General features: G+C 36.0%; 1 protein-coding gene across 2 annotated transcripts; it reads left to right on the top strand.

The window, feature by feature from the left end:
• Positions 1 to 6,104: 6,104 nt before the first annotated feature.
• On the top strand, positions 6,105 to 25,688 carry LOC121320982 (chondrolectin-like). Of its 2 annotated transcripts, XM_041259849.1 has the most exons (7): positions 6,105 to 6,347; positions 13,204 to 13,522; positions 15,602 to 15,759; positions 20,935 to 20,982; positions 22,039 to 22,128; positions 23,107 to 23,203; positions 24,810 to 25,688. In XM_041259849.1, exons 1-7 carry the CDS (start codon positions 6,263 to 6,265, stop codon positions 24,892 to 24,894), a joined length of 882 nt encoding a protein of 293 aa, XP_041115783.1. In that variant the 5' UTR covers positions 6,105 to 6,262; the 3' UTR covers positions 24,895 to 25,688. The 2 variants fall into 2 exon arrangements, with proteins under 2 accessions (XP_041115783.1, XP_041115784.1); XM_041259850.1 differs by lacking the exon at positions 20,935 to 20,982.
• Positions 25,689 to 25,987: the final 299 nt, after the last annotated feature.

A 25,987-nucleotide genomic window follows, 5' to 3' on the forward strand; every position in this document is an offset into this window, starting at 1 on the left:
TTTATACCCGCCTGTGGCAGCCTAATTGATTTCACCTGTTCTCAATTTGTTTGGACACTGGCGGCCATTTTGCTCCAAATGTAACTTGTGGCCAGAATGCTCGCCAACCACCACTTCCCAAGGTCCTAATGCCTTTAAATTCTGTCACACACATACACCCCATCACACAAGGTACCTTCACGGCCCAGGCTGAAATAAACACAGAGACAAAAAGCTGCAGTTTAAAAGAGCTGTTGCACACTTTATTAAAAAAAAACAAACAAAACAAAACAAAAAAACACAGGAACAAATAAACATGTCATAAGCACCAAAATAAAGATTCAAACAAAACAATACAGCCTACCCAGTACCCAGTACCCAGTACCCAATCAGCCCCAATTACCTAATTGGGGAATGGCCACACCTGTAATTGCTGGCAGGGATAGATTTAATCCCATCCCTGCCAACCTTATATTCTCACACACACACTATTTACAGCAAAAGGGCTGCTGCCCTGCAACAAAAATAAATACATGAATTAATGTTAACAAATGAGTTATGAATATTGATAATAAGTCTCTGACCCAAGACCAATTCTAGCCAAAAGAATTGTTCACCTGGAAAATATGGACTACTTTCCACAGGCATCAATGGTCCCAGTTCCTAGGCCCTTTCTTTTGCCTTCGGGGACCCCAAAAAATAATCAAAACACACCTGCAATAACTAGTGAGATCAATGCATAGAACATGAACTTGGAAAAAAATGATCAGCAAGCTAAAATTAAATGAAAGTATCAATGCTTCCCGATTTTAACACCACCTAATTTGCAATGTCTCCACTGCCCTCATGCTCTACAAATGGTCATTTTTATAATGGTTTAATTGGGAGGGGGTAGGCGCTGTGATAATTCTAATGCCGTTTTTGTAATTTAATAAGAGAACAATGTGATAAATTCATTACAATCAAATAAGCAGGAATCCTTTTAGTAAGAATAACTGGTTACGTACCCTCTTAATCTTTCATGTCCTAGTTTGCTATGATTTATATAGTTTATTCATTTACCTGAACGGAAAACCAGTACAACCTTGGAATCATGAGTACTTTTGATGAATACACACTCATTTTGGTATGCATGTACCAATGTATTTAAACTGTAGTTGACATTGTATTCAGACTGTAACACAGACTCATTTATGTACTAGTATCCAAGAAATTTAGTTGTAAGTTTTGGTCAATAATAAATATAACAATCAAGCGAAAAAAAAAAAAAAAAAAAAAAAACTTGGAAATCAACTTACTGTATGTGTATCTTTTTTTCACCATGTCAGAAGACTTTAATATCTTTTACAATTCAGAGCACCAAAGAAAATATTGAAAACATGTCATAAAATGCCTTAGTGTAGTTACTGAACACCTACAAGTGGTATTCACTGTGAGATATAACTGATCAATAGAGGCCTGCAAATGAAGTAATAGCTCTCTTTGTGTCTGTGCATATAATAGCATAGTTAACAGGCATCAGAGCCATGGTTGCAGGTAACCTGGGAATCAAAATCTAAATCAATGATTAAATGGAAGGATCTTCTGTGACCGCTTAATTGGTAATCATAATGCAGCAAGTATTGGAATATCTTTGGTAGTAGCCACAAGCTAGAGTTATTTTTCTCTCGTTTACCCTATTGTGTACATTCTATAATAGCAGATGATATCACAGATAAAATAGGTTTTGCTATTGTACTCAGAAGCTATTTCATTGTGTACTACAGTATTAGAAGGCAGTCTGTTCTGTAAGAGAGTCATTCTAATTGCACAATTATTACTATGAAGATAAGAATCATCTGATTGGTGCGATTGCTTTCCTAAATATAAGCTATCACCACTAATAGAACCTGTTTAGCACTGCATTCAAAAATAAACTATCTGCATGGCTCTAAGCCTTCCTTTCACCTCCCATTGTAGATACATTACAAAAAGACAGCTTGAACAACTTTGTGTTGGGGCACTAACTGGAATGGGCTGACTGTGCAGAGATCATAAAGAAATGCCCTACATCAATAAACTACATAAGGTTAGAAGGGATATACATTTATATTACGCCTTTCTCATCAAGCAGTGTCTCAAAGCACTTCACATTCACTGAGAAAGCACTTGCCAGACAGCCAACAGTTACAGTTTGTTGAAAGGTGGCAAAATATGTTTACCGCAGAACACAACACATGCACTTCACACACAGGGTTCCAGTGTAAATACATGCACTTCACACACAGGGTTCCAGTGTAAATACATGCACTTGACACACATGGTTCCAGTGTAAATACATGCACTTCACACACAGGGTTCCAGTGTAAATACATGGTCAAGGATACTACTGTGCAGGGACCAGAAAGCTACAGTGAAGTAAGGATTCTGACTGGTTTAATGGTTCATCTCAATAGAACTGCTCTGAAAAAAAACACAAACCTGGCAAAGTCACATTTTAAGTTGACAGGGTAAGGTTTAAAACCAGCACATGACAGAATATATGATGGTTGTTAGAATGGAGAACAGAACAATAATCTCCACTTGATTTGAATTTCTAAACTTCTCCACAGTTACTTTAAGCCAGAACCCTGCCACACACAACTGCATAGGCAACTGTGAAAAGGTCTGTTTATATTTTCCCTGTGATACACCTGAGGACACCCTCTGCCACATGACTCCTCCTCTTATCTTTTCTACTGAGTAATTCCTTAAAATGTTTTTACAGACAAAAACCTTACAAATTACCTTGTGCTGCTTGTATACGGTATCTAAATCCAACTGTGTTGCAGTTTCACTTGGACGTGGAAGTAGAGCAGATCTACATTGACTATTGACTGACAGTAAAAAAAAAAAAAATCTTAACTAAGTGCACTAAGACGGGCCAGTCGCAGCGCAAACATACTGCAATTTGCATTTTCATTGCGACACTTAACAAAGTAAATATTTCTGTTGTATGTACTAAGAGAAAATATGTTTACGAAAACAGCTAATTTAAATATTTGTTGCGTCTTCTTAGCGAGATCTCTAGCATACATTGTGAGAGTCGTGCGACATTGTTCAAATAAATAGCAGCAGTTGAGTTGTGTTTTGAAGCAGCAGAGGGTGTCTGAAGGATAACGTCTATACATGCAAGGGTGCAAGAATCAAAATAACATTGTTTTTGTTAAATGTAAACGTCATCTGTACAATGCATTCTGTTCATCTTCATTTTACTTATTGTAATACTAATACTATATATTTGAAAGGCAGTTTAATCACATCCAAATCTATAGTGGGGCCCCCACCTTCACCCCAAATAAAAGAAAAATGTTTCTATCAAAAAGCTTTTCATAATCATACAGTAGCACCTCGCTAAACCGAATATGTTTGTTGGACATTAGGAGGTGTCGGGTTTAAAAATATGCAATAAAATCGCACACACACACACATACATTTACAGTGCTTAATGTATTTTACATGTATAAATCATTGTGATGAAATATCACCAACGTGTTTTGAATAGGCTATACATTACATTATGAAAAAATATATAAATCTGTACAGCAGGCCTATGCAGTATACAGTACAGTAGTAAAATCAAATGAACACCTAGTGCACTTTCTTTTTACTTTAGCCTGTAGGCTACAGTATATTAACACAAAATTAATTATTTTAGTGTTTTTTAAATTATTATTATTATTATTATTATTATTATTATTATTATTATTATTATTATTATTATTATTATTATTATTAACTTGGCAGCCAAGACAATTAACACAGAATGGATTATGATGCTGCATTGACAAGTTATAATACTTACAGGAGGACAATCAATTCTCTTTAATACAAATTTCAAGGGACCAGCAATACATTTTGCATTATACCACTAATTCATATTATCGTGAGTCGCCTATAAGCCAAATGTATACTGTCAGTTTTTATTTAAGTTAGTCAGTGCTGCAGTGCTAAATTGTGCCCAATTACAAACCACCTGCACATTAATAGAATAGGTGTGTTTCCTGTTCCTATACATATGTTCAGAATGAGCTGGAGGGGTTAGCAGCACATGTGTGCGGTTTATTGCTCCCAACACATTGGGGAAACCAGAAGTGTCATAGAAATTTGATTTCAAAGCTTGTAAGTACACACTTCTTTTAGGGAAAAATAGGTATTTGGCTGTTCTCCTCAAAAATCCATTGAGCACAAATAGAAACATTTGCGACTATTGTCTGCAGCTTTCTTACATCTCATCATAACATTTGAGAACCCTGATTTGCACTATCTCCACTCCCTATTTGAGAATTTATGCAGGAGCGCTCATAATTACATATTTATCTACGCTTGAAACGCAAACAGAAACAGCAGCCGCAAAAGCATTCCCTAAAAAGTCGCAAATAGCATTGCGCCTGTCTAGTACATTTCAACCAAGACTTTTGACTCGTTTGCAACTGTTTTGCGACTATTGTGACAGGCTCAACACTTTAGTGAATCTACTCCTTATAGTTCCCATGGTAACAATAAATGGCTCAGGGCTTTTTTACCACCTGTTTTGATCTTCATTTCTTTCAATCCACTCGACTGACTTTCTTCTATATCCTTTCATGTAAACACTTTCTTATCATTGGTTACCCGAGGAATATTCATATAGCTGAGTTACTTTGTTGAGTGATAGTGCTGGATGCCAATCAGAACTTCATGGTCCATTAACCTAATAACCAAAGCTTACAAATGACCTGAACTACCATACCACCAATAATATCACATTTCTCAAAGCTTGCTATTCAGATATTAATATGAGCAACCTGTGGCGTCAACCTACATTGGAAACAAAGCATGCAGTGGAGACCTAGCTGAGATAGAAAGGTGTGGCAATCTATAACACAGGAAAAAGACCAACAGTTATTTATGGTTCCTTTGTGGAAATCAAATATATTGCTAAATATTAAAAACTAATTTGTAACAAACAGATTTAGATAACACAACCCATTTGGTACATGTCCGTGTTCAGATTAATGACTTGTTGAAGGTACTATTATATTGCATTTATTATATAGACTTACCTTTCAAAAATGTGGAGGACAGATAGGCAAATTGGTAGGTTAGGTTGCATCGCAAAGAAAGCCTAAGAATCCTGACTCTTATTCACCATTCACAAACAAACAAAGCAAGTGAGTGAGTGGATTCAACTTTTAGTTTAAACAAAATCTTATTGATCATGTGTTTCTAGCAATTCCCAGGCAGGCTACAATTGGCTGTCCCAGCATTTCTATAATCCTTTCTCTACAGTAACTATTATATTCACAATTGACTACTGAGACGCCAGGAACCAACAAAGTACAAGAAGCTTGATACATGCGAACTCAAGCTGTGCAGCAAAATTGCTATGCACATTCTTTAAGCATTAAATTTAAATAATGATGTATTATTATATGTAAATTCAGATAATGCTTTATCATTATACTATAAAGTACTAACTCCCATAGAGGAATTAAACAAAAAAGCTAGTTTGTGTTGACAACACAGTTATACAGATGTTTAGTTGTCAGTAAAATGATTTGACACATTTGAACATTTCCCCCATGTTATAAGAAAACGCTGCATTTACCAATAGTCATTTTAACTGTTGGTGGACACAACCTATTTAAATCATTCTCTAATTCACGGTGAGGGCCAAACAAACTACTGTAACACTAAAGCAACGCTGACACAGCCCCTAAATTCATAGCTCTCTTTAAGAAATATATATTATGGTGCTGCCTTGTTTACTGTATCAAAAGCTTTGAAACATTGAAACATATTGAAACATTTTATAATAACGTTTTTGAACTCCATCTTATCAGACACAACACCCTTAAATGTATGTTTAATTTAAGACAGAGTTTCTGAATAGCCAAGTAGTTGCATGAAATGGGTATAACAGAAATATAAGAAACAAGGACCTCTGTTGAAGCATATGAACTGTGCAGTGAGTTCACTAAGCTGTTTTATTTACTGCTGTGAATCTCTAGCAGATCTGCAGAAATCAATAGCCAGAGGGGCTGGTAATTAGAGTGTCACAGGAGCCTGGTATAAAACACACAGCATGCCAGGAAGATTGCTCAAGTGCTTGTACCATACAGACAGTAAAGAATTAGCTGGATTGGAACTAAAAATGTTCTTCAGTAAAACTAAAAGACTGGCCTATGTGAACTGATCTCTGGACTATACACTGTTCTGCTTTGTTGCACTCTTTCTATTTCTTTCCTTTCGTTTATTTGCTGTGCTTTTAGATCCTGTGAAGATGGACATGGAGCTGAAGATGTTCACAGTATTTTGGGGGGTGATTTTAATAGTTCAAAGTAGCTTTGAGACAAGAGTTGTTAGCGGTAAGTGATTCATGCTTTTGTCTTTTTCAACACTCAATCAACTTAGTGAAGCTTTCCCAAAGCTAGGTGACAAGAATAACTATTGTAAAAAGGGGTTTTGTTATATTTTGAAGCGGTTTGGGGTAATTCTCACAGAAATGTAAATGTATCTACAATAATATGCAGCCTGTTGTTGTGTATGTGTTATACTACTTGCATAGAATTCAGTAGTTTAATAGTTTTTTTTTTTGCTTTTTTTAATTCTTTGTTTGATGGTTAAATTAGGATTCTACTGCTGTAAAGTGGCACCTATACTTACACTGCACGATCTTGACCTATTTTGAATGTACTGGCACTAATAGTTAGAAGTTCTAAATTGGAGTGAATAAGCATTTACCTATGAAAGAGCAAATGCATTATTAGTGTTTCAAAGGGGAAGTAAGTAAGATTTAGGGGTTCTAGTTTTTGTTTGTCAGTACACTTACCATATACCAGAAAACTGCCATTCTTACTATAACAGTTTTAAATCTATTATATTACTATACAGTTGCAAATGTAATCCAGAAAAGTTGATTAGAAATGAAGATGAACCTGGTGCATTCTCACTCTTTCAATATGTTTCCCTTACTGTACAAGTAAATAGCTGAGCCCTTTTCATGTTATGTAGGTTTGGAAAATAAAGATGTACCTTTTAAATGCACAACGGGGTTTTAAGTGCACAATAGGGTTGATTGTTCTCTTTACATAGCTGACCACATCTAAAAGCTTAACCAGGTTGTGCAAGGGTGTCTCTAACTCATAACAAATTGATTACCAAGTATAGTAAACATATAGAAGGGAAGGAATGGTAAATAAGGGCAAGTAAAAAATGCATGTACCCATCAGCTATTATATAATTTGTAAGCAAAGTAGAATAAGGAAAAGAAATGTAGCTAAATATTAAGCTAAATCAGGGGCATCAAAATAAATCAAGTTTTATTGTGAAAAAGTGAAACACATAATAAGAAAATGTTAAGAAAACAAGCAACATGAACGTTAGAATTTTTAAAACACTCCAGTATTATGACTCACTGTTTATTTTGTGGTTTGTGATATTTTGTGAAGTGTTAACGGGATAAAAAAAATGTTAAAAATAATAAAAAAAAAAACAACTGCAGTACGCTTTTAAAAAAAAAAGCACTTTTAAAATTATATTTATTTCAATTGAAAACAGGTTCTGCAGTTTAGAACATATTATTTGCATTTAGACAAGTTTTCTTCAAATCTGCTTTGTTTCCTCTTGGCAGTGCAGACAATTGCTGCCACCCTTTTAAATAGTAGAATCTGTGCAGTTATGTTTTAAAGCTGGTCATCTGTTAAATATTGTGTAACTATCTCAAAATCTTCAAGTCTTATTTATACATTCTGCTTTGTTTCCTTTTGGCAGTGCAGACAATTGCTGCCACCCTTTTAAATAGTAGAATCTGTGCAGTTATGTTTCAAAGCTGGTCATCTGTTAAATACTGTGTAACTATCTCAAAATCTTCAGGTCTTATTTATACATTCATTCAAAGGTTAACACAGTTCTACCTAGCAGTGACAAAAGTTGTTTTATAGGTTTTGGGAAATAAAAGGCTCTCGTCTCATTAATAAGAAATGTTTTTTTTTTAAATAACCACTCGCTTAAATGACTGCACATGCTGATTATTATTTTAGAAGTTACCAAACCTAACTTCAAAAAGTTGTCTGAGTTTTTCAGCATTTTCACAAATAAACTTCAGCAAACTCAAATTCAACACCCCAAATTACTATTTTCTTGCTGCTGCTCTCTCAGCCATCCAATGATTCAATCAAAAGGTCTTGCTTTATTATTATTATTATTATTATTATTATTATTATTATTATATATTATTATTATTATTATTATTAACACGTTGTGGTCAGTGGCAAAATATAGTAAATCAGTTATTATTTGTAAAGATCATTTCAATGTTTCCCCTAAAAACATTTTGCTCATCTAATAGTATCACTTTTCTGCTTACATGACATTCTGTCTATTAAATATGTAATGATGTAATGTGTTATCATATATTCACTGTGCAATGCTCCAAGAAGCAACACCTTTAAAACAGATTAATTGTGGTGTTTAAGAGGCAGCTCAGCCTAGCCTGCTGGTTGTAAGAAGGACAGATGCATATTAGAACCTTAGAGAAGATTCCCTTTCTCTCATAGTAATGCAATAGTATTAACCAGTTACCTGCTGAAATATGAATAGGAACACATCAGTTAAGTAGGCTTTCCATTAATTAAAAGTACAAAGGTATCCATTACAATAGGATTTTCACTACTAAGAGGTTCCCAAACATCCTTGTGGTCTGTGAGTAATCCCTGGTGATTTCAAAAAAATAAATCCCTAAAAACATATCCTCTTTTCCACACACTCAAACCAGTAGTCTTTTGCAAATCTCACTTATTATACTGCCAACTATCGGACAGGTACCAAACAGGTACCATTGGCATATGGCGGACAGTGAGGGTGGCAGTATAATGGAGGAAAATAGCATTGCTTTATTCTGGTGTACATCAGTCCAGAAGGAACTGGTGGTAGAATGTGAGGGAGGCATTCTAATGGGGCAAAGCATATTGAATGAAGACTGTAAGTTAAGATTTGGCTATTTTTTTATGAGTAACACTATATACAGGTTTATTAAATAAAAGTATTTCTTTCACATGTATTAGGTATATAATGTATTATACACATGCTCTTGACTATCACTGGGGTTTTGTAATTATTGATTTTTTATTCATAGCTTCAAAAACATGACCATGTATATATGGTTGGTGGGGTGTTTCCCCAGTGCTGTAAAATGTTGTCAAAAAATCAAGCTATGGCTTGGCATTTATTAAAAAAATATAAAAATGAATGCAATTAAATTGTCAGAGGGCAGAGGCTTTGTGTTAACTGGTGAGCCTGCACACCACAAGCGAGCATCTTAACCACTATGCGAAAGAGCCGGGCTCCTCTGCATTTGTGGTTATAGAGCTTTTAACTTCATCACATCTTACCTATGGGACAGAATTCTTAGCTAGCAGTGCCTCACACAACACTGCCATTATATAACTATGGCTCCCAACTATAGCCCTTCTTCTGAATTCTGCTTGCCACTAACACATCTGTAGCCTTGGTCTTTATTCTTTAGTCCAGTTTTTTTTCCTTACTCCGTGTTCCCTGGTGTTGCAGGTTTGCTATCGTGGTTCAGGGCAGTGCATAAGGGCATCTTCAGTACGCTGTTATTTAGATTTGAGCAGTTGCCAGTATGCTTAACACATCAAAACTTCAGGAGCATGCTTTTGGCAACATCAGAAAGAGCCAGTCAATTCACATGTTTGATGATATAAAAACAGTAAGACAAGATAAAGACAGATTTGTACAACTACAAAAAAAACAGAAACTTATACAGCTGGGAGAGAAATCAGCATACAACTAAAATATAATTTTATGAAGACCAGTTAAATCCCTTTTCTACTGTAAAAGTACATTTTGTCTCACTTTTTCTAAATAATAATAATAATAATAATAATAATAATAAATAATAATAATAATAAATAATAATAACTTTAATTTATTATAGTGCCTTTCACACCTAGGTGTCTCAAAGCTTTCTTACATACAGTGCATGCTGATTTAAAATGTATCAAACACCCTGTGTTTTAATTGATTAGATCCACATAATGTACTCAGTGATACTCACTCAATGATAGTGTTCCTTCTTGCTTTACAGGAAGATAGAAACTGCTGAGGTTTCTTCTGAGCTCCCAAGCAACCAGTGATATCATAAAGAGCACCAAGTGATGATAATGCAATCTGGGCAGAGGCAATTACTTAAAGTACCTTGTGTGCTGGGAACTAATCTTGTTATTAGACATTTAACAGTCAGTAGATTAATCTTAGGTATTAGCCCAGAACGCATTATATTTTTACACAGCTTTTACATGCATCATCAAAATGTATGAATAGAAATGTGAACAATAGGACTGTGTACATTGTTATGTATTGTTAACCTATTAGTAATTACTGCCCCTTCCTTTGGAAACACACACACACACACACACACACACACTCCTAGTGACAGCTGTTTATAGGTCAAATTGGCCTATGCAGGTAAACGAGTTTCACTATTAGATGTAATAAGTATGAGCTTATAATTTAAAGGATGTTGAATTCTATTGATTTCTATTCTGCCAAAAATGTGATGCGTTTACTTGCATAAGCTGTATTAATACTAAGTAGAAAACCTTTTTTTTCAGAAAAGAAAAAAAAAAACAAGTGGGAAGTGTGTTGTCTTTTCAAAATGCTAAAGCACACAAGACAATTTTTAAAAAATGTCAAAAAATAAATGCTGATATTGTACAGTGGGGATTACTTTTTTCTAATGGTAGAGTCTGAGTTACTGAGTTGACTGGTTTGTTTTATTAGAACTCATGATCAATAGTTTGCAAAGTCTGAATGGCTTTGTGACCAGGATGGCTTGTGAGTGACATCAGACCAGGAATTGACAGACACTGTACTGCGAGGTGAAGTGCGATAGCGTGTATTTAATTATAAATAAAAGGTTATAACACAAAACACGCACTGAATAAAACAAAAGGCATGATGGTCAAAACAAATAGAAACACAACGATAAACACAGAAATAAGTAACATGCTGTTTTAAAGCCAGCACGAGTAGCAATTGTTATTGATATCTTTCACTTACATGCCTCTTCTAAAACCCCAACCCAGCCTGAGAGGTTCCTGCCTCTTTTATGCAGCTGTGCCTGAGCTCGATTGCATGTCAGTCATTCAGTCAGTCACAGGCACATTCTACATGTGAACTGATTTGGCAGGGGAGGCAATTAACCTTTCCCTGCCGACCTAAAACAACAATGCAAAAATACATACATTTTAATACTACTACTACTACGACTACTACTACTACTACTAATAATAATAATAATAATAATAATAATAATAATAATAATAATAATACAAAATAAACCAAATACACACAGGGATGGGGTGTACCCCATCACAGACTTACACAAAAAGGAAGCTTGCAGTAGATCAGTGTTGGACTTGGAATTGTAAACTTGGTTGCTTTTCTGCAAAGGAGAATCCACCCCTAACCAACACGTCACCAGCAAGCGCATAAAAGCTCTGTGTTTTATTCTTCTATGTTGCTTCTTTTTGCTCAATCAAGTGCTGGGAAGCTGAAACGGGAGTTGACCTCTTAGAGCCTGGAGGAAGGACTGTGAGTAGGGTTTTTCGGTTCTGAGCGGTTCGTATTTAGTAGTTCTGCGGGGTGAGTGGTCAGGTTGAGAGGCTGGGCTCTCTCCCTCGGAATTTCAGCTGCTGATTTTCATTAAATTCAATATTTGGGGGATAGGTGGCAGAGTGCCACTGTGGAGAGCGTTAATTTTTTATTATTATTCATTCGTGGTTTGGAGGCCTCATTGTTTTGGGGGGGAGGTGGCCACAGCCACTTCCTATCTGCGGCACTGGGATGCATGTAACTGTTCATTTTTTTCCGGCTGGCCAGGTAGCATGTGTAGGTAGCAATTGGACACCTACAGACGAGACCGCCGGCCAAATTTATCTTTCACTCAGGCCCTGAGTGCCCATCAGTCATTGGGCCCTGAGCGCCATTCACAGTTCATAAATCATCTGCAATTGAAATCATCATCATTCATTCATTGCCATTCATTCATTATGGATTCTATGTGTTGAAGTAGTCAATTGCAACTGAGCTTTGTACAAACACCTTGACCTCTTTTTTATGGATTAATGTATTACTTTAATATGGACTGATTTGGTATTGTAATGTGCTGCTTTGTGACTATATGTTTGTGTTGTTCTGTGGAAATGGATATTCTCCTGGTTAAATAAATTCAGTATAATTCAGTATTAAATAAATTCAAGCACAAATCATATGGTTGAGAATCGGATATATCAGTTGTTAATTAAATGTATTCCAGAGATATATTTATTTAGCTCATTTTCCATTCCTGGCTCTAGACTTCAGTTTATAAGTGGAGCCGTGAAGCCGAGTATCTTTGTAATTGCATTTGTAAAATTGGGTCAGCTTCAGGCCATGCACGTCTTTCCCAATGGAGTTGTTGAGAACTTAAAACTTAAAAGAATTTAAAGGGCCATCGTTAATCTTAATGATTCCATCGGAAAGAATGTTGGGGCAATAAAGTTAAAGAGAAACTGACAAAGCTTTCTTGCCTTCTTAAAGTGTCTAAATGTCTTAAGTCCTTACTTATTATGAACCTCTTCATAATTATATGTTTAACTATTTCTAAACCTACCCCTTTACCTTTCTACCTTCATGCATTTACATGAATCCAATATTAAATGATATTATGATTCATTTATTTCAAAGAGAAAGAGCCACATGTGGATTTCTTGGGATGTGTCATGATCTCTTCCCTTTTTGAGATAGTTCAAGTCTCCACTGGAGTTGTGCCCTTTCTCTTTTGTTTTGGCTGATCCTGAAGCTGAATTTTCATGCAGATTATTTGCAAATAAACAAAACACTGTTTTTTTTTAAATGTGCACCAATAACACATAAAATATCTTCTTGTACTGTAACATGCACAATGAGCTGGAGTCTGACTCCTGTGATTCAGTATAGTAAGGAGTGAGAAACCAGTATTTGGATTGTACTTCTGTAAAAACAAATATATTAAAAAGGGGTGTTGCCTGAGACCAAGTGGTGTGCAGGTTGCCAGAAAAGAGCATTTGTCAATATTGAATAAATACTGTTGCCATTCTTTTTCAGTTTCAGTTATTTAGTTTAAATCACACATCCCTATTTTGTGCATTTGGTAAATATTTTTTTTCTTACTTATTTCAGGTCAGACTGTGTGTTATGGTGGACCAAAGCACCCATGTTACAAGATTGCCTATTTCCCAGATATGTCAAGCAGGGTAGCCTTCAAAGAGGCCCGGAATGCCTGTGAGATTGATGGTGGGGCCCTTCTAAGCATAGATAGTGAGGCTGAGCAGAGGCTTATAGAAAAACTCTTACAGGACCTGACGCTGTCAGGCTCAAGGGTTTTTGATGGAGACTTCTGGATTGGACTGACAAGAAATGGGGAAGGACATGGACATAACACTTTCACTGGCTGTCCAGACCTCTACAAGTGGACAGACGGAAGTGTCTCAGAGTTCAGGTAAGATAAGATGTAGTTTCAAGGTTATTTGATAAGCAAGATAGGTGATTTATATGTTTTTATAAGGTTTAGTTGGATTGCATTGTTAAATAACCTGCTTTTATGTAGTTATTTCCACGATCAATTTACAAAAAAAGAGCATTTGAATCCTTGTGTACACAGATTTGAAATGTTTAATTATTTCACAATGTAGGACCTTTTTTTAAGGAATGCTTATCTACTATGTAATTCCATCACTTTGTAGATCTTACATTTTCCTAAATGAAAGCCACACACACTATGGTAAACAATATATGGTAGAGTATTTGTTTTTTTTAAATAAATTGTTCTTAAGAAGAATCTAAAAAAACAACATACTGAATTTCTCTTATTCCTTCCATTACAAGAACTGAAACTCAAAGAATTTTTGCATTTTGATTCACATTACCTGTTAACAAGTACAATACATAAGGACACCTCCCTATTTCTGATACTATGAATAATGTATACTTGATCCTGTTAATACCAAGTTCCATGACAATTGCATAAGTGTTTTTCCACATATATGGAGAAATCTGTGAAATATGGCATACGAACATATGTATGTTTGAATATGCATTTGATCTCCAAGCGTCAGTGTTAGACTTCATGTATTAGTAACAAATAATTAAGTTTCCTGACAAGTGTTGGCTGCGTTTCTGCAAGGATGTGGAAGTGTAGCATTTAGATATTTGATAGGAGTGATATACATTTTCATCACTGAAAGCTTTGAAAAAATACTATTAAAAAGTAAAATACACAAATCTTTAAATAAGATAACGTGAGGCCTGAAAAGCAGGATGTATTAGGCTGTGTTCACACTGGGTTCATTTAGAGGGTTTAGTCCACACTCTGTACTGCTCGGTACGTTTTGTATGAAATGTGAACAACGAAGTCCGCTTGGGAAATGAACCGAGTCCAGCTAAACAGGTGGTCTCGGCTGTTAGCCAAACACACCAAGTCTGGTTCACATGCTAAACCTCAATGTGAACAACTGCTGGACTCTGTCCTTTTGCACATCAGAAACTAACTATACAAGGTATCCTGATTTAGTAAACATTTCAAGCATAGTTTAGTTCATATTCTGAAGAAACAAGTAGAGCAAAAAACTAAAAATATCTCGGAACTACAGTACCAGACATCCTGGGAAAACTGGGATGGTCACAGTTCGGTCTTAATTTTTTGTCCCGGTCGGGAAATTTTTAATCATCTCAGTTTTGCTATTGTCCCAGTTTTGTATGGGTGTGCTCAGCAAGCTAATAGCAAAGCAATATATTATGTTGTGTTAGAGCCATTCAAAAATAAAATAAATAACCTTATGGATTATTTGTTTAATCATTCTGATTATTATTGTGTTATTATATACAGTTATTGTAGCGGTTTCAGTATTTACAACGTCAGTGAATTGAAGAAAAAAACTCCCAGTTTTTCACTGTGGAAATATGGTAATCCTAAACTCATGGACAGTGCAATAAACTGAAGCACTGATAGAAATTTGGTCAGACACCAAAATCCAAGCCAAACTGGACAATAATCAGAAAAATAGTCAAATATATTCAGTCTTTTCTCGAATTCCTTTGTGCTATGCTCACAGTAGCAGAACTATAGGCATTCAATAAATGCATTCATTAAATTAGAGAAGTGCTCCCCCAGTGGTTTCTTCCACAGCAATATGTACGAATCTAAAACATGCACTATTCAAAACTGGAACAATACATCAATAGCTGACATCTTTCAATATGCCTCAAAATGGATATTGTAAACATCCGGTTCACAGACCATATAAACAAACCAAGTGCACTTGAGAACTGCATTCTGAACACAAACGAACTTGGTACTGAAAAATGGAAAAGGACAAAAAACTTTAGCTCGCATCCAAACAAACTTGGTCCCTTTGGTCGCAGATAAGTGTGAACAGCAAGCACACTGATACACGGTTTCAAATTAACCTAACCAGACCGAGTCCGTTTGAAACACACCCAGTGTGAATGCAGCCTTAGATTTGCTGGAACAGTTTTGTTAGCTCTAAGTGCTTTAGTGTATCCATTATTTTCATGTTAGAAACTGGTATTACGATGAGCCTTCCTGTGGCGGGGAAGCGTGTGTAGTGATGTACCACCAGCCAACTGCACAGCATGGACTCGGAGGTCCATATCTTTACCAGTGGAATGATGACAGATGCAACATGAAGCATAACTTTATCTGCAAGTACGAACCAGGTACAGTACATATACTGCAGCTTCATTTTAATGTGACTAAATACAGATTTTAGTGTTTCCATGAAAAGCAAGAAAACTACCCTTATTGCACTTGTGAATCTGAACTGGGGTAAGATTTTTGTATCTTCCCTGACTCCCCCCGCACCCCAGCACAGGTCAATCAAACAGACCAAAAATATTCCTACAGTAATACTGTATGTGTATTACTCTAATTTATTAAGTGAGTGGGTTCTAATTGTTTTATAGCTGAGGTCAATAACAATATCAGCAATACTGTTCTGTCCCTGTAAAACAATAATTTTAATAAATATCCCATCTGTATAACCATGCAGAATGTAGGTCTCTTCTTCTGTGAATCTGTGGTACTGAAGACCCCGATACTTCTGGTGCTACTGACGGAGTTAGGAGTACAGAGCATGACAATACAAACCAAAAAAAAAAAAAAGAGGAAGGACAGCAAAGTCCTCTTGGCACACAGAAAAGAAAGGTTTTCTGAGAAGGAGCTGAGAGTCCTTATGGCTGAGGTCACTCAGCATGAAACAGAGTTGTTTGGAAAAGCCTCAGCCAACATCAGTTATGCTACTATCCTTAGGAAATGATATGTATCGGCCCGGACTTTTCAGCAGGAATGCAAAAATTTGCCTAGCACTCCGGAAAAGATGAATTTGGCTTTCCCTCCAGACATTCCAACTTTAAAAACTAATAATGAGTTTAACCTCCCTGAATGCAGTTGGCAGGGAATTCCAGAGCCCTGGCACACAGTAGCTAAACTTCCTCTCACCAGGGTGTGATGTTAAGTCATAGGGAGTCAAAGCAAAACCACCTGTGTTTTTGTTTGTTTGTGGGAATATTACAATTAATCAGTGGCGGCTACATTTACCTCATAACTGCCTGTGCTGGATACACTTGCTTTGCATTTGAGGCTGTGTGCCTGTGGCACTGTTGGCCTTGTACAAATGCTGCTTTGTTCTCATGAGTATCTGCTAAATGATGCTGATTGCTGTCTATCACCTTGTGGAAGGGTAGTGGGTAATTCACTGACACGGGAGACAGAACAGATGTACTTGAAACACCACACCGGTGCCCAGTTTTATTTTCTACAAGTACACTCTTTTTACCCGCAGAGGGCACTGTTGCCCGTGGCCTGTCTATCAACAATGATAGACAGCACCACAGGAATACCAAAGCTGTTAAATAAATTAACTGCGGGCGCACTCGCAGGTGCTCAAAATAATAATGAAAACAGACGCCGAAAGGAAAAAGGAAAACAAAACAGTAATAAAACTACAAATAAAAGGTGCTGCACTTGGCAGCGTTATCTTGGTCGCCGCTACCCGTATGAACCTGATCACCGACCTACACTAGCAGCTCCCTGCCTGCTCTAAACAATATTTCGGGGGTCTGCCCAAGGGTTCCCCACTATCACTGTCTTGCTTTTGGGTTGTTTATTTTCTCCCAGCTTGTTCTCTGTCCTCGACCATCGCTTCCGTACATTCAGAGCGTCTAAAAGGGCAGACCTGAGGAAACAGTAAAGCATTATCTTATAGGGCTAACAATCTCCCCAAGACCTGCCTCCCAGCCATTCAGAGAGAGGTAAAGTCCACACACACCCTTTCCCACCTCCCAGTGTCACTACCATGACTCACAGGTGGTTATTGTCCTCTTCCTGCAGCACTCTGAACACGCCAGCATAGTCAGCACAGCGCATCTCCTCCTGCTACACACCGGCACTCATTTTTTATGTTACAAACTCAGCCTTTGTTTTTAAAAAATGTGGACCAAGACAGCATTGTATGTAATTATGGAGCAGCCCTTGTGTCCCCATATCAGATTTTTTTTAAAGAAAAAACTAAAAACTTAAAACTTATGGGCAGCAATAGAAATGATTACTAGACTTTTTCATCTAACTATGAGTGAAACACACACACTGTGCAGCTGCTTTATTGCCTGGTCCCTAGTTCCTCATCTTTCCCAATGCCATTCCAAAATGTAAGCCCTCTCGTGCATGAAATGCAATGCTCTGGTTGAATAGCGATGAGGACATGCTTTATAAAGAATACTTGATGTACTGAACTTTTAGCATTGTAATATTTGTACACCTCACATAAAACAAGCTGTAGAAGCTGTTGCATAAGACAGAAAAAGTGTCTGATCCACAGTTTTTTGTTTTGGAAATCTGTGAGCATGTTTATATCTAGGCCATAAATGTTAACAACATCCTCTATTTTCTGCTGAAGCGTGTGACCGTGCCAAGAGGCACTGAGAGGCTTTTAATTGATCTGAGATAATTAATTCATTACACATGAATTCTATTCCAGGGATTGTCCCTATTCAAGATAAATTAATGAATGCATTTTTAAATATTAAGAAAATCCTTACGAAGGGCAGAAGTATGATTTTAACAGTGAATAGAAAAGGTGTGGGGTAAAATTAAGAACCAATATCCCATCATAGTTATACATTGGGTGGGTGCATATTTGCAGTATGGGAATGCAATAGGATTATAATATATAACCCTATGTTGCTTGTCATGAGTTGGGCTGTTTTTTTCCACTGAAAAAAATGGCATATTTAATGGCATTTTACGGTCTAAAAACAAATGTTCCTGAATATTTAAATACTTACCTGAACTAACAATTGTAAATGCTATGTCAGTCTTTTAGAAACGCTGTATTTTCACAATCAGTGAATTATCAAAAAATAAATAAGTCCATATAAATGAGTTTAACTACATGTAACCCTACCTGTTATAGAGTCTATCCCACTTAAGTGTACTTTATATAGTTTAAGTGTATATCCTGCCTAAGTGTATTGCATTCCCAAATCCAAAACCATTGCAAGTGCTGCATCATTAAATTTACCTCCTTTAAGTGTAATGTTGTAAGTGTATTTTCCTGTTTTACTGTATAGTGGTAACACTTTTAATACAGTCAACTGAGCATGTACATTGTGAACTGATGTAATTGGGCATTGTGAACAGGCTGGCTGGAGGTGTGACGTCAGTCCAGGAAATGAATGCAAGATACACAGCAACTGCAGATGAAACTGAGGTGCAATGGTGCTCAGCTTGCTTATTAAATAAACAAAAATAAAAAGGTTTAACAAACACAAAAAACACTGAACAAGCAAACTAAACGGGGCGGTGGCCAAAACAGACAGACAACAAACAACAAGTATCGTGATGGTTTAAAAGCCAGCATGCTAACAATTGTTATTTCTACTTTTATAATTACTCTCCTTCTCTCTCCCGCGTACCTCTTCACTGTACACCCAACCCTGAGTGAGTTACTCGTGCATTTATATATACAGCTGTGCCAGGATTCAATTATTAATTAATTATTCACTTGAATCCCAGCACGTGAACCAATTTGTGCAATCCCCGTGCTCACATATTATTACATACTTTATCTCACGTGAATAATTGTGCAATCCCCTTGCCTGAATACAACTATATATTTTAAAATCACTCGTGCTACACAGACCCATTTATATCCCGTGCACCAATATCTATACACCAACATTAATACACCACACGCTATATATAAACATAAAATACACACGGGGGAGGGGCACACTGGTAATGATGTGCTTTACACAACGTTTGGTAAGGCTATATATAATAATGTCTGTTCAATTTTCAAATAGGCTAAAATTACATGTAGCTGTGGGAAGAGACAAAAAAAAACTTTTCAGAATTAACATAGTAAATTGTCTGCGACGTACATACAGCATTTATGTTACAATTATTACCAAGTCATTCTTGAAAGTCAAAGGAGGGATTTTGTGAATGTGCATTACTGTGCACTGCTTACCATTCATTAACTGTACATCTAAATAAAATATGTTATAAACTCATGGTTCTGTGTTTTCTTATTTAAGTGAAATAATTAATTGTTTCCCTGAATTAAGTGAAGCCTCACAGAAACAATTAATATCATAATGCATTTTGTTACCGGTTCAGTAATACTTTGTAATAAGCATTGAAATTGCAGATCACTAGCCTGATTAATGTGTACTCTGTGTAAGTGAATAAATATTCATATGAAGTAGGTTATACAATTAAGTGGTTAGACTGTACTAAGTACAAACTATTTTTGTTCATGATGGGCATTTGTAAATGGACCAGGCTATTCCACCGTCGACCGTGGACAGGAGTTCCCAGGGGGCAGCACACAATTGGCCGAGCGACGCCTGATGTGGAGGGCTTAGGTCGGCCAGGGTGTCCTCGGCTCACCGCACACCAGTGACCCCTGTAGACTGGCCAGCCGCCTGCGGTCTTGCCTATAAGATGCAGAGAGCTGCACTGTCCTCCAATGCTGTAGCGCTGGATTGGCTACATGGCGGGCCTGCAGAGTGAAAAGAAGCAGTTAGCTGACCCACGTTTCAGAGGACAGCACGGGGGCGGTAGCAGTGAGTTGAGCCTAAAATACAATTGGCTATTTCAAACTGGGATAAAACCTTATCCTCAACAGAAACAGCACGTGATAGCCTGGCTGGAGGTTCCAATTTGGGTCTAAGCTTCTCACATAACTCTGACATTGCCTGCCGTGTAAGGCGAAACCTTTTAACAAACACGCCATCTGATATGGGGCCGACAGGATTTCTCCTGCCTAATTCTTGCTCTCTGGTGGGTGCTTTGTAACCAAAGAGTGGCAAACATCTTCCTACTATTCCTGTGTATAACAATGGATTAATACCTCATTTTTTTAAAGTGGACTTCTCCTTGTCTTAATAACATTCCATTGTGAAGGTGCTAATAAGTGTCCTGCATCTCAGTGAATTGCAGGGATTTTATAATTAACACAGGAACCCCTCAAATATGTTCAAAAGTGCTATTAAGAAAATGTGTTAATAGCACAAATTCAAGTGCACAGATGGACCTTTGTGTGTTAGATTATTAGCTGAAGAAGGCTATTAGCACTGATATTAAGACACAAATGGTACCAACACCAGCAAAAAAATGACCTGTATTGGGCCCTAAGGCTCATAGGTGTCTTGAATTAAGCTATAATGGACAAAAAATGCCCCAGCCCTCATTTGATCTGCTTGCATTCACCTGCCGCAAAACAGATCAAATGTAGTGCCTACAATACAGAGGAATTTAAGCCTATGCAACACCACATCTGCCATATTACTGATACTGAAATGATGCATTGAATTTATCTTCCTATAAAGAAAGCATCTTGGAGAAAGAATTAGGAGACAGAGCAGAGCCAGACTATGGTAAGGAGGAATGGTTGCTTGTCATGTTCAATCTGTAGAATGGTTCTATTCAATGCATCCGTGTGTGTGTGTGTCTATGTATGTGTGTGTCTATATATATCACCCTATAGAATTACTTTTTTTGTTGTTTTCGTTAGTAACTTTTAATTCATAAAGTCAAATGAATCACTTCTATAGAATTAACTTTCGTTTCATAAAGTCAAATGAATCCTTCTGAATAATATTACGTCAACACATACCGGTTTGTAGTTTTCAATATACTTAACAAAAAAAGGTAACACTTTATATTAAGGTGCTGCTTATTAATGTTTTAATACATGTTTTATAAATATATAACATACACTTAACAACCATGTTATACAGTGTTAATAAAGCATTATATATGGTTTATAACCATGCAACAGCCATAGACAGAATTAGTTTTATAAAGGGGACAGTTTTTAGCCACCTATTGTACTTTGGGATGTTTAAATGTAATTCTGTCTATGCTATTGCATGGTTATAAACCATATACAATGCTTTAGTAACACTTTATAACATAGTTATTAAGCATATATTATATATTTATATATAAAAAAATAAGCAGCACCTTAATCTAAAGTGTAACACAACAAAAAGACCAAATCGAACATGAAATACTGTACTACTATTATGGCTTCCAGTAAACTCTGGCGATATTATTTGTAGTTTCTTTGATTTGATCATGTTAAATAAATTATCAAAATAATATAAATAGGTGATGCAAAACTTTTGGTCATAGTTGTATATACTCAAACTTGGTAAGCAGCACCTTTTAATGTACATGTAAAATGTTATGATATCGTTTGAAATATTTATGTAAAGGGTCAAAGCCCACATCTGAATCCATATTGTTACGAATTTGGCTTTTCTCATGTATTAAGGTGGTTTAAGATGGTTGTATACCAAGCTTTAGGTATGTTGCAAATATGTAGGCTTTGAAAATCAGAATTTTAAAGCTACAAGGATGCCAATAATAATAATACAAATCTTTGTAATTGTATTTCTTGTTATTATTGCTTTCATTTTGTGTTTTAGAAACTTCACCAACCAACACACCTGCAAAGAATGATCCACCCAGCAAGCCCGAGGAAGATGCCCAACATGTTAATGTTTCAGGATCCTCAGGTAAAGTCTGAGCTAAAAAGAACGTTACTATGAGGTAGACATCACTTTCAGAATCATTAGTATATATTTCAGACCAGTCTGACACATTTTCATGTCTATTACTACTAGGGCTGCCACCTGGCCCCATAATTCTGCAACACTTTGGGATGGGACAGGGTTTTTAAGTTGCCCTTAAACAGATAGACATAAACATGTGAATTGAGCGCTAAACACCTGCTTAATTTATACTGCTTCTTAGCTATCCGAATCATTCTGATAATACAAATCTTACAAAATAACAAGATACTTTTTTATTTTGCAAAATTAATATTTCAGTTCTCAATATTTAAAAGTTGCTATTTATATCCTGTTAATTAGTAATATATAGCCCTGATTTACACTGACTCTCCCAATTAAATAATAACATTGATCAGGTGTTCACGCTGTCTGGAGTCAGGAATAGTGAACAGCTGGTCAATATTAATGATTTGAGCAGGAGAAGGTGATATACAATTAGAAACTATAAAGAAACTTTAAAATATATATATATTTAAAACTATTTAAAAAAATAAATAAATCTTGATAATGGTACATGCTTATTTATTTAATTTGTTAAAAGCTATTATTGTCCTGCTGCCTCGAGATAATTAATCAACAGAATCAATTTAGTAAAGGTTTAGGGCTCAATTCACGGACTGATTTTCTTCAGTTTAAAGGCAACTTCAAAATCCTGTTCTGTCTTGCAGTGTTCTAGAATTATGGGGCCAGGTGACAACCCTAATTACTACTGTCTTTGATATATATATATATATATATATATATATATATATATATATATATAATATATATATATATATATATATATATATATATTTTTTTTTTTTTTTAAATTAAATGATAATGTTACTACTGACTTGTCAGGATGTGAACATCTATAACTCTGTATTCATTATTTTTTTTAATAGATTTTTTGAAGATAAATGTCATCCTTTTTTTTAGGTTTACTTCTTATTTACGTTATTATTCCAACCATACCGTTGCTGCTGTTGATACTAGTGGCATCAGGGACCTGCTGTTTCCAAATGTTAAGCAAAAGGTAAGTGACCTCACTATTGTAACCATGATGTAGTGTAACAATCTCTAAGTGTGGATTCATGTACCTGGCGACAGGGTTATTTGGAGATGGGTGTACATACATTACATGAGTCCAGATATGGTCTATATGAATGTCACCTGAGAGTTGTGTATATACTGTATCTAGAGATGTTTTTTGACCATCTTTTGAACCAGTTAATGTATTGTCTTAATCTGGAGACTGCCTGTTATATTTAGGGCTTCTGATTTTTGGTTTTAACTGAAAAAACTTGATTAAACACCCCCGATACAAAAAAGATGATATTGGTGGATAGCCAATAAACACCAAAAAACAGCAGGAAAAACTGTGGAAATGGTTAATCAATTCACGTTGACTTTACCCCTTTCCCATTAGAAAAAGAAAACCTAGTACAAAAATAATAAATACATTTCCCAGTGCTGCTGGGCAATGTCCCGCCTTCCTGACTTGTGTCTATCTAGTAGTATCAACTACTGAGTGAGAGCACATTCCTACACTTCTATTGGAGAGTCCGCTTGCGAGATTTAAAACGAGATTACAATCAGGATGGAGGCTTGTCAGTGGGATTTAAAGCTGTACTACAGTTAAGATACGGATGATTCAAAACAGAATTGTGGCAAAATGTACAAAACTGCCTACACACAAAAACCCCAGACGAATGTACCCGTGACCATAGGGATTTTGTTGTGGAAGACAGCAAAGGGTTACACTAATTTCATACAGTATATCAAAAACAAAAGTCCCGAAAAAAAAATGTTTTACATAAAACTTGAAAATAAAAATAAGCACTGAAAAATACAATTAATAAAACCCAAAAAAACAGAAGCCCCAGTTATATTGTTACTGGAGATCTGCTTGTCCAATTGTGATGGAACTTACTAAGGGCATTCTTTAGTCTTGGTTATTGATAGTATCATAATATGTATATTTCTTCATGGTATTAATTTCAAAGTGAACTGATGTATTTTGCTTTGTAAAAATATTAAGGTGTAAATACTTCTGGAAACCTCTGTGTAGGTGTTTGGTTATAGTGTATATTTTTAAAAGATACCTTGTATTTATTTATTTTTTTTCAAAACAGTCACTAAAGTTATATTGCAGTTAATTATAGGTAAGTGTGTTGTATCTACACACACACTAACATATAACAGTCAGGTGAGACAGGTTTACATTTGATCTCAAAATGTTTCCAAGTCATGTTATGTTTTTATCAAAAGCAAGTGAAATGTATTTTATATTGTATTTTGTTTTAAAAGGGATAAATGAGTGCATGGTGTGCAGAGGTGAGTCATAATGGCGGTGTGACGCTTCTGATGTTTCTTCTCACTGCACTACAGCAGACCCTATTAGCCAGATGCCCAGCGAGCTCAAAGCGGACACCTGCAGGGCTGGGCTTTGTTCTCCAGGAGCCGGTAGATTGCCAAACTGCAGAGCTCCTGGGAGTAAAGAGGGAATTAGCTTGGCTGTGGAATTGGAAGGCATGCACTGCCCTTCAGTTCTCCAGAACTCTTGTGGGGATTGCTGCTTACTAGGTTAATAACTTTCCAGGTATTTAAAAATAAATATTGCACATGTTCTTATTCTACAGCAAACCACGAACCAAAACCAACCCAGACCACTCAACACTTTGGATTTCAAAGAGCCAGAAGAAAGACAACGGCATGGAAGTTTAACTAGCATATGATCTTGAAAACACTGTACGTTGACTTTCCTCATCACTGCCCGGCAGCTTGGAATTGCTTCACATAAAAATAAGATTCTGGAATATACAGTACAGTTGAATAAATGCAAGCTAAGGAAAGAACTGTGAATGCGGAGAGGAGAAACACTTGACAGTTATGGTTCACCTGGATAATAGTGTATTATCTTGATCAACTTCTTGTCTGAAGGGAAAATATCCAAAACCCTTAACAATAGTAAACAGTTAGTTACTTGCTAGGGGGTGTGTGGGTCTGGTCAGGATGACATTCTATTCTATACTGTGTGGATTGTATTTGTCTCCTAAAATGTCAAAGCTACACCTCAGTGTGTTAGGAATGAAGAAAGCACATATCCGAATATTCTTTTAACTAAATATTGTTTTTTCTTTGGTACCGCATAACAATAATTTCCAGATTTCATTTTTATTTGCGTTTGCAAACGTTAATTGGAAGGAAATTAGAACTTTTTAAACTTGTTGACATTACACATCTTGTCATCTACTCAAGTTATGTTTTCTTGTAGAATTGCTACATCACAACTAATGCTTGAAGGACATGTAGTGAAAAAACAGGCAAAAACCAGACTGAAAATGTGCTGCTCGCTTATGTCTCTTTCACCTCTCTGAAAAATGCTTGAGAGTCATGTTTCCTTCTGAGCATTTACAGAGAGATATATTTAAACTGAAATACAAGAAAATTAATTGTTTGAAGATTTTCTTTTTTTTTAACCACTGAATAATAAATTCTGTCCGGTGTCGTTTTCCTCACAACGTGCTTGACTTCAATGGAGAAAATCAACACATAGGATGAATTTTATTGCACATAGTTTAAAGGTGAATATGACCATTTTCAGATAAATACATATGTGCAATTTCCTGTTGAGCTTTCACTTAAATTGTCATGTATTTCTCTTCTGAGTCTCGACTATGTCTTCAATAGTGGTTTTAGAAGAAATGTTTCAGACCAATTTGATTCAAATGAGCATAAAACAAGATTCTCGCGCATTTGTCAAAAAAGTGAAAGATCTGACACTGGGAACTGCTTGTTGGTGACAGACTGAACATGT

Source organism: Polyodon spathula, chromosome 9 (genome assembly GCF_017654505.1).
Source record: "Polyodon spathula isolate WHYD16114869_AA chromosome 9, ASM1765450v1, whole genome shotgun sequence".
Classification (NCBI taxonomy): domain Eukaryota; kingdom Metazoa; phylum Chordata; class Actinopteri; order Acipenseriformes; family Polyodontidae; genus Polyodon; species Polyodon spathula.

What these genes read in the sequence shown, in the direction of transcription:
- LOC121320982 (XM_041259849.1), top strand. Translation starts at nt 6,263, where the DNA reads ATGGACATGGAGCTGAAGATGTTCACAGTATTTTGGGGGGTGATTTTA. An exon ending in TATCTGCAAGTACGAACCAG is followed by an intron (nt 15,760 to 20,934) that starts GTACAGTACATA and finishes CTTCCTATAAAG; the next exon opens with AAAGCATCTTGGAGAAAGAA. An exon ending in CAGAGCAGAGCCAGACTATG is followed by an intron (nt 20,983 to 22,038) that starts GTAAGGAGGAAT and finishes TTTGTGTTTTAG; the next exon opens with AAACTTCACCAACCAACACA.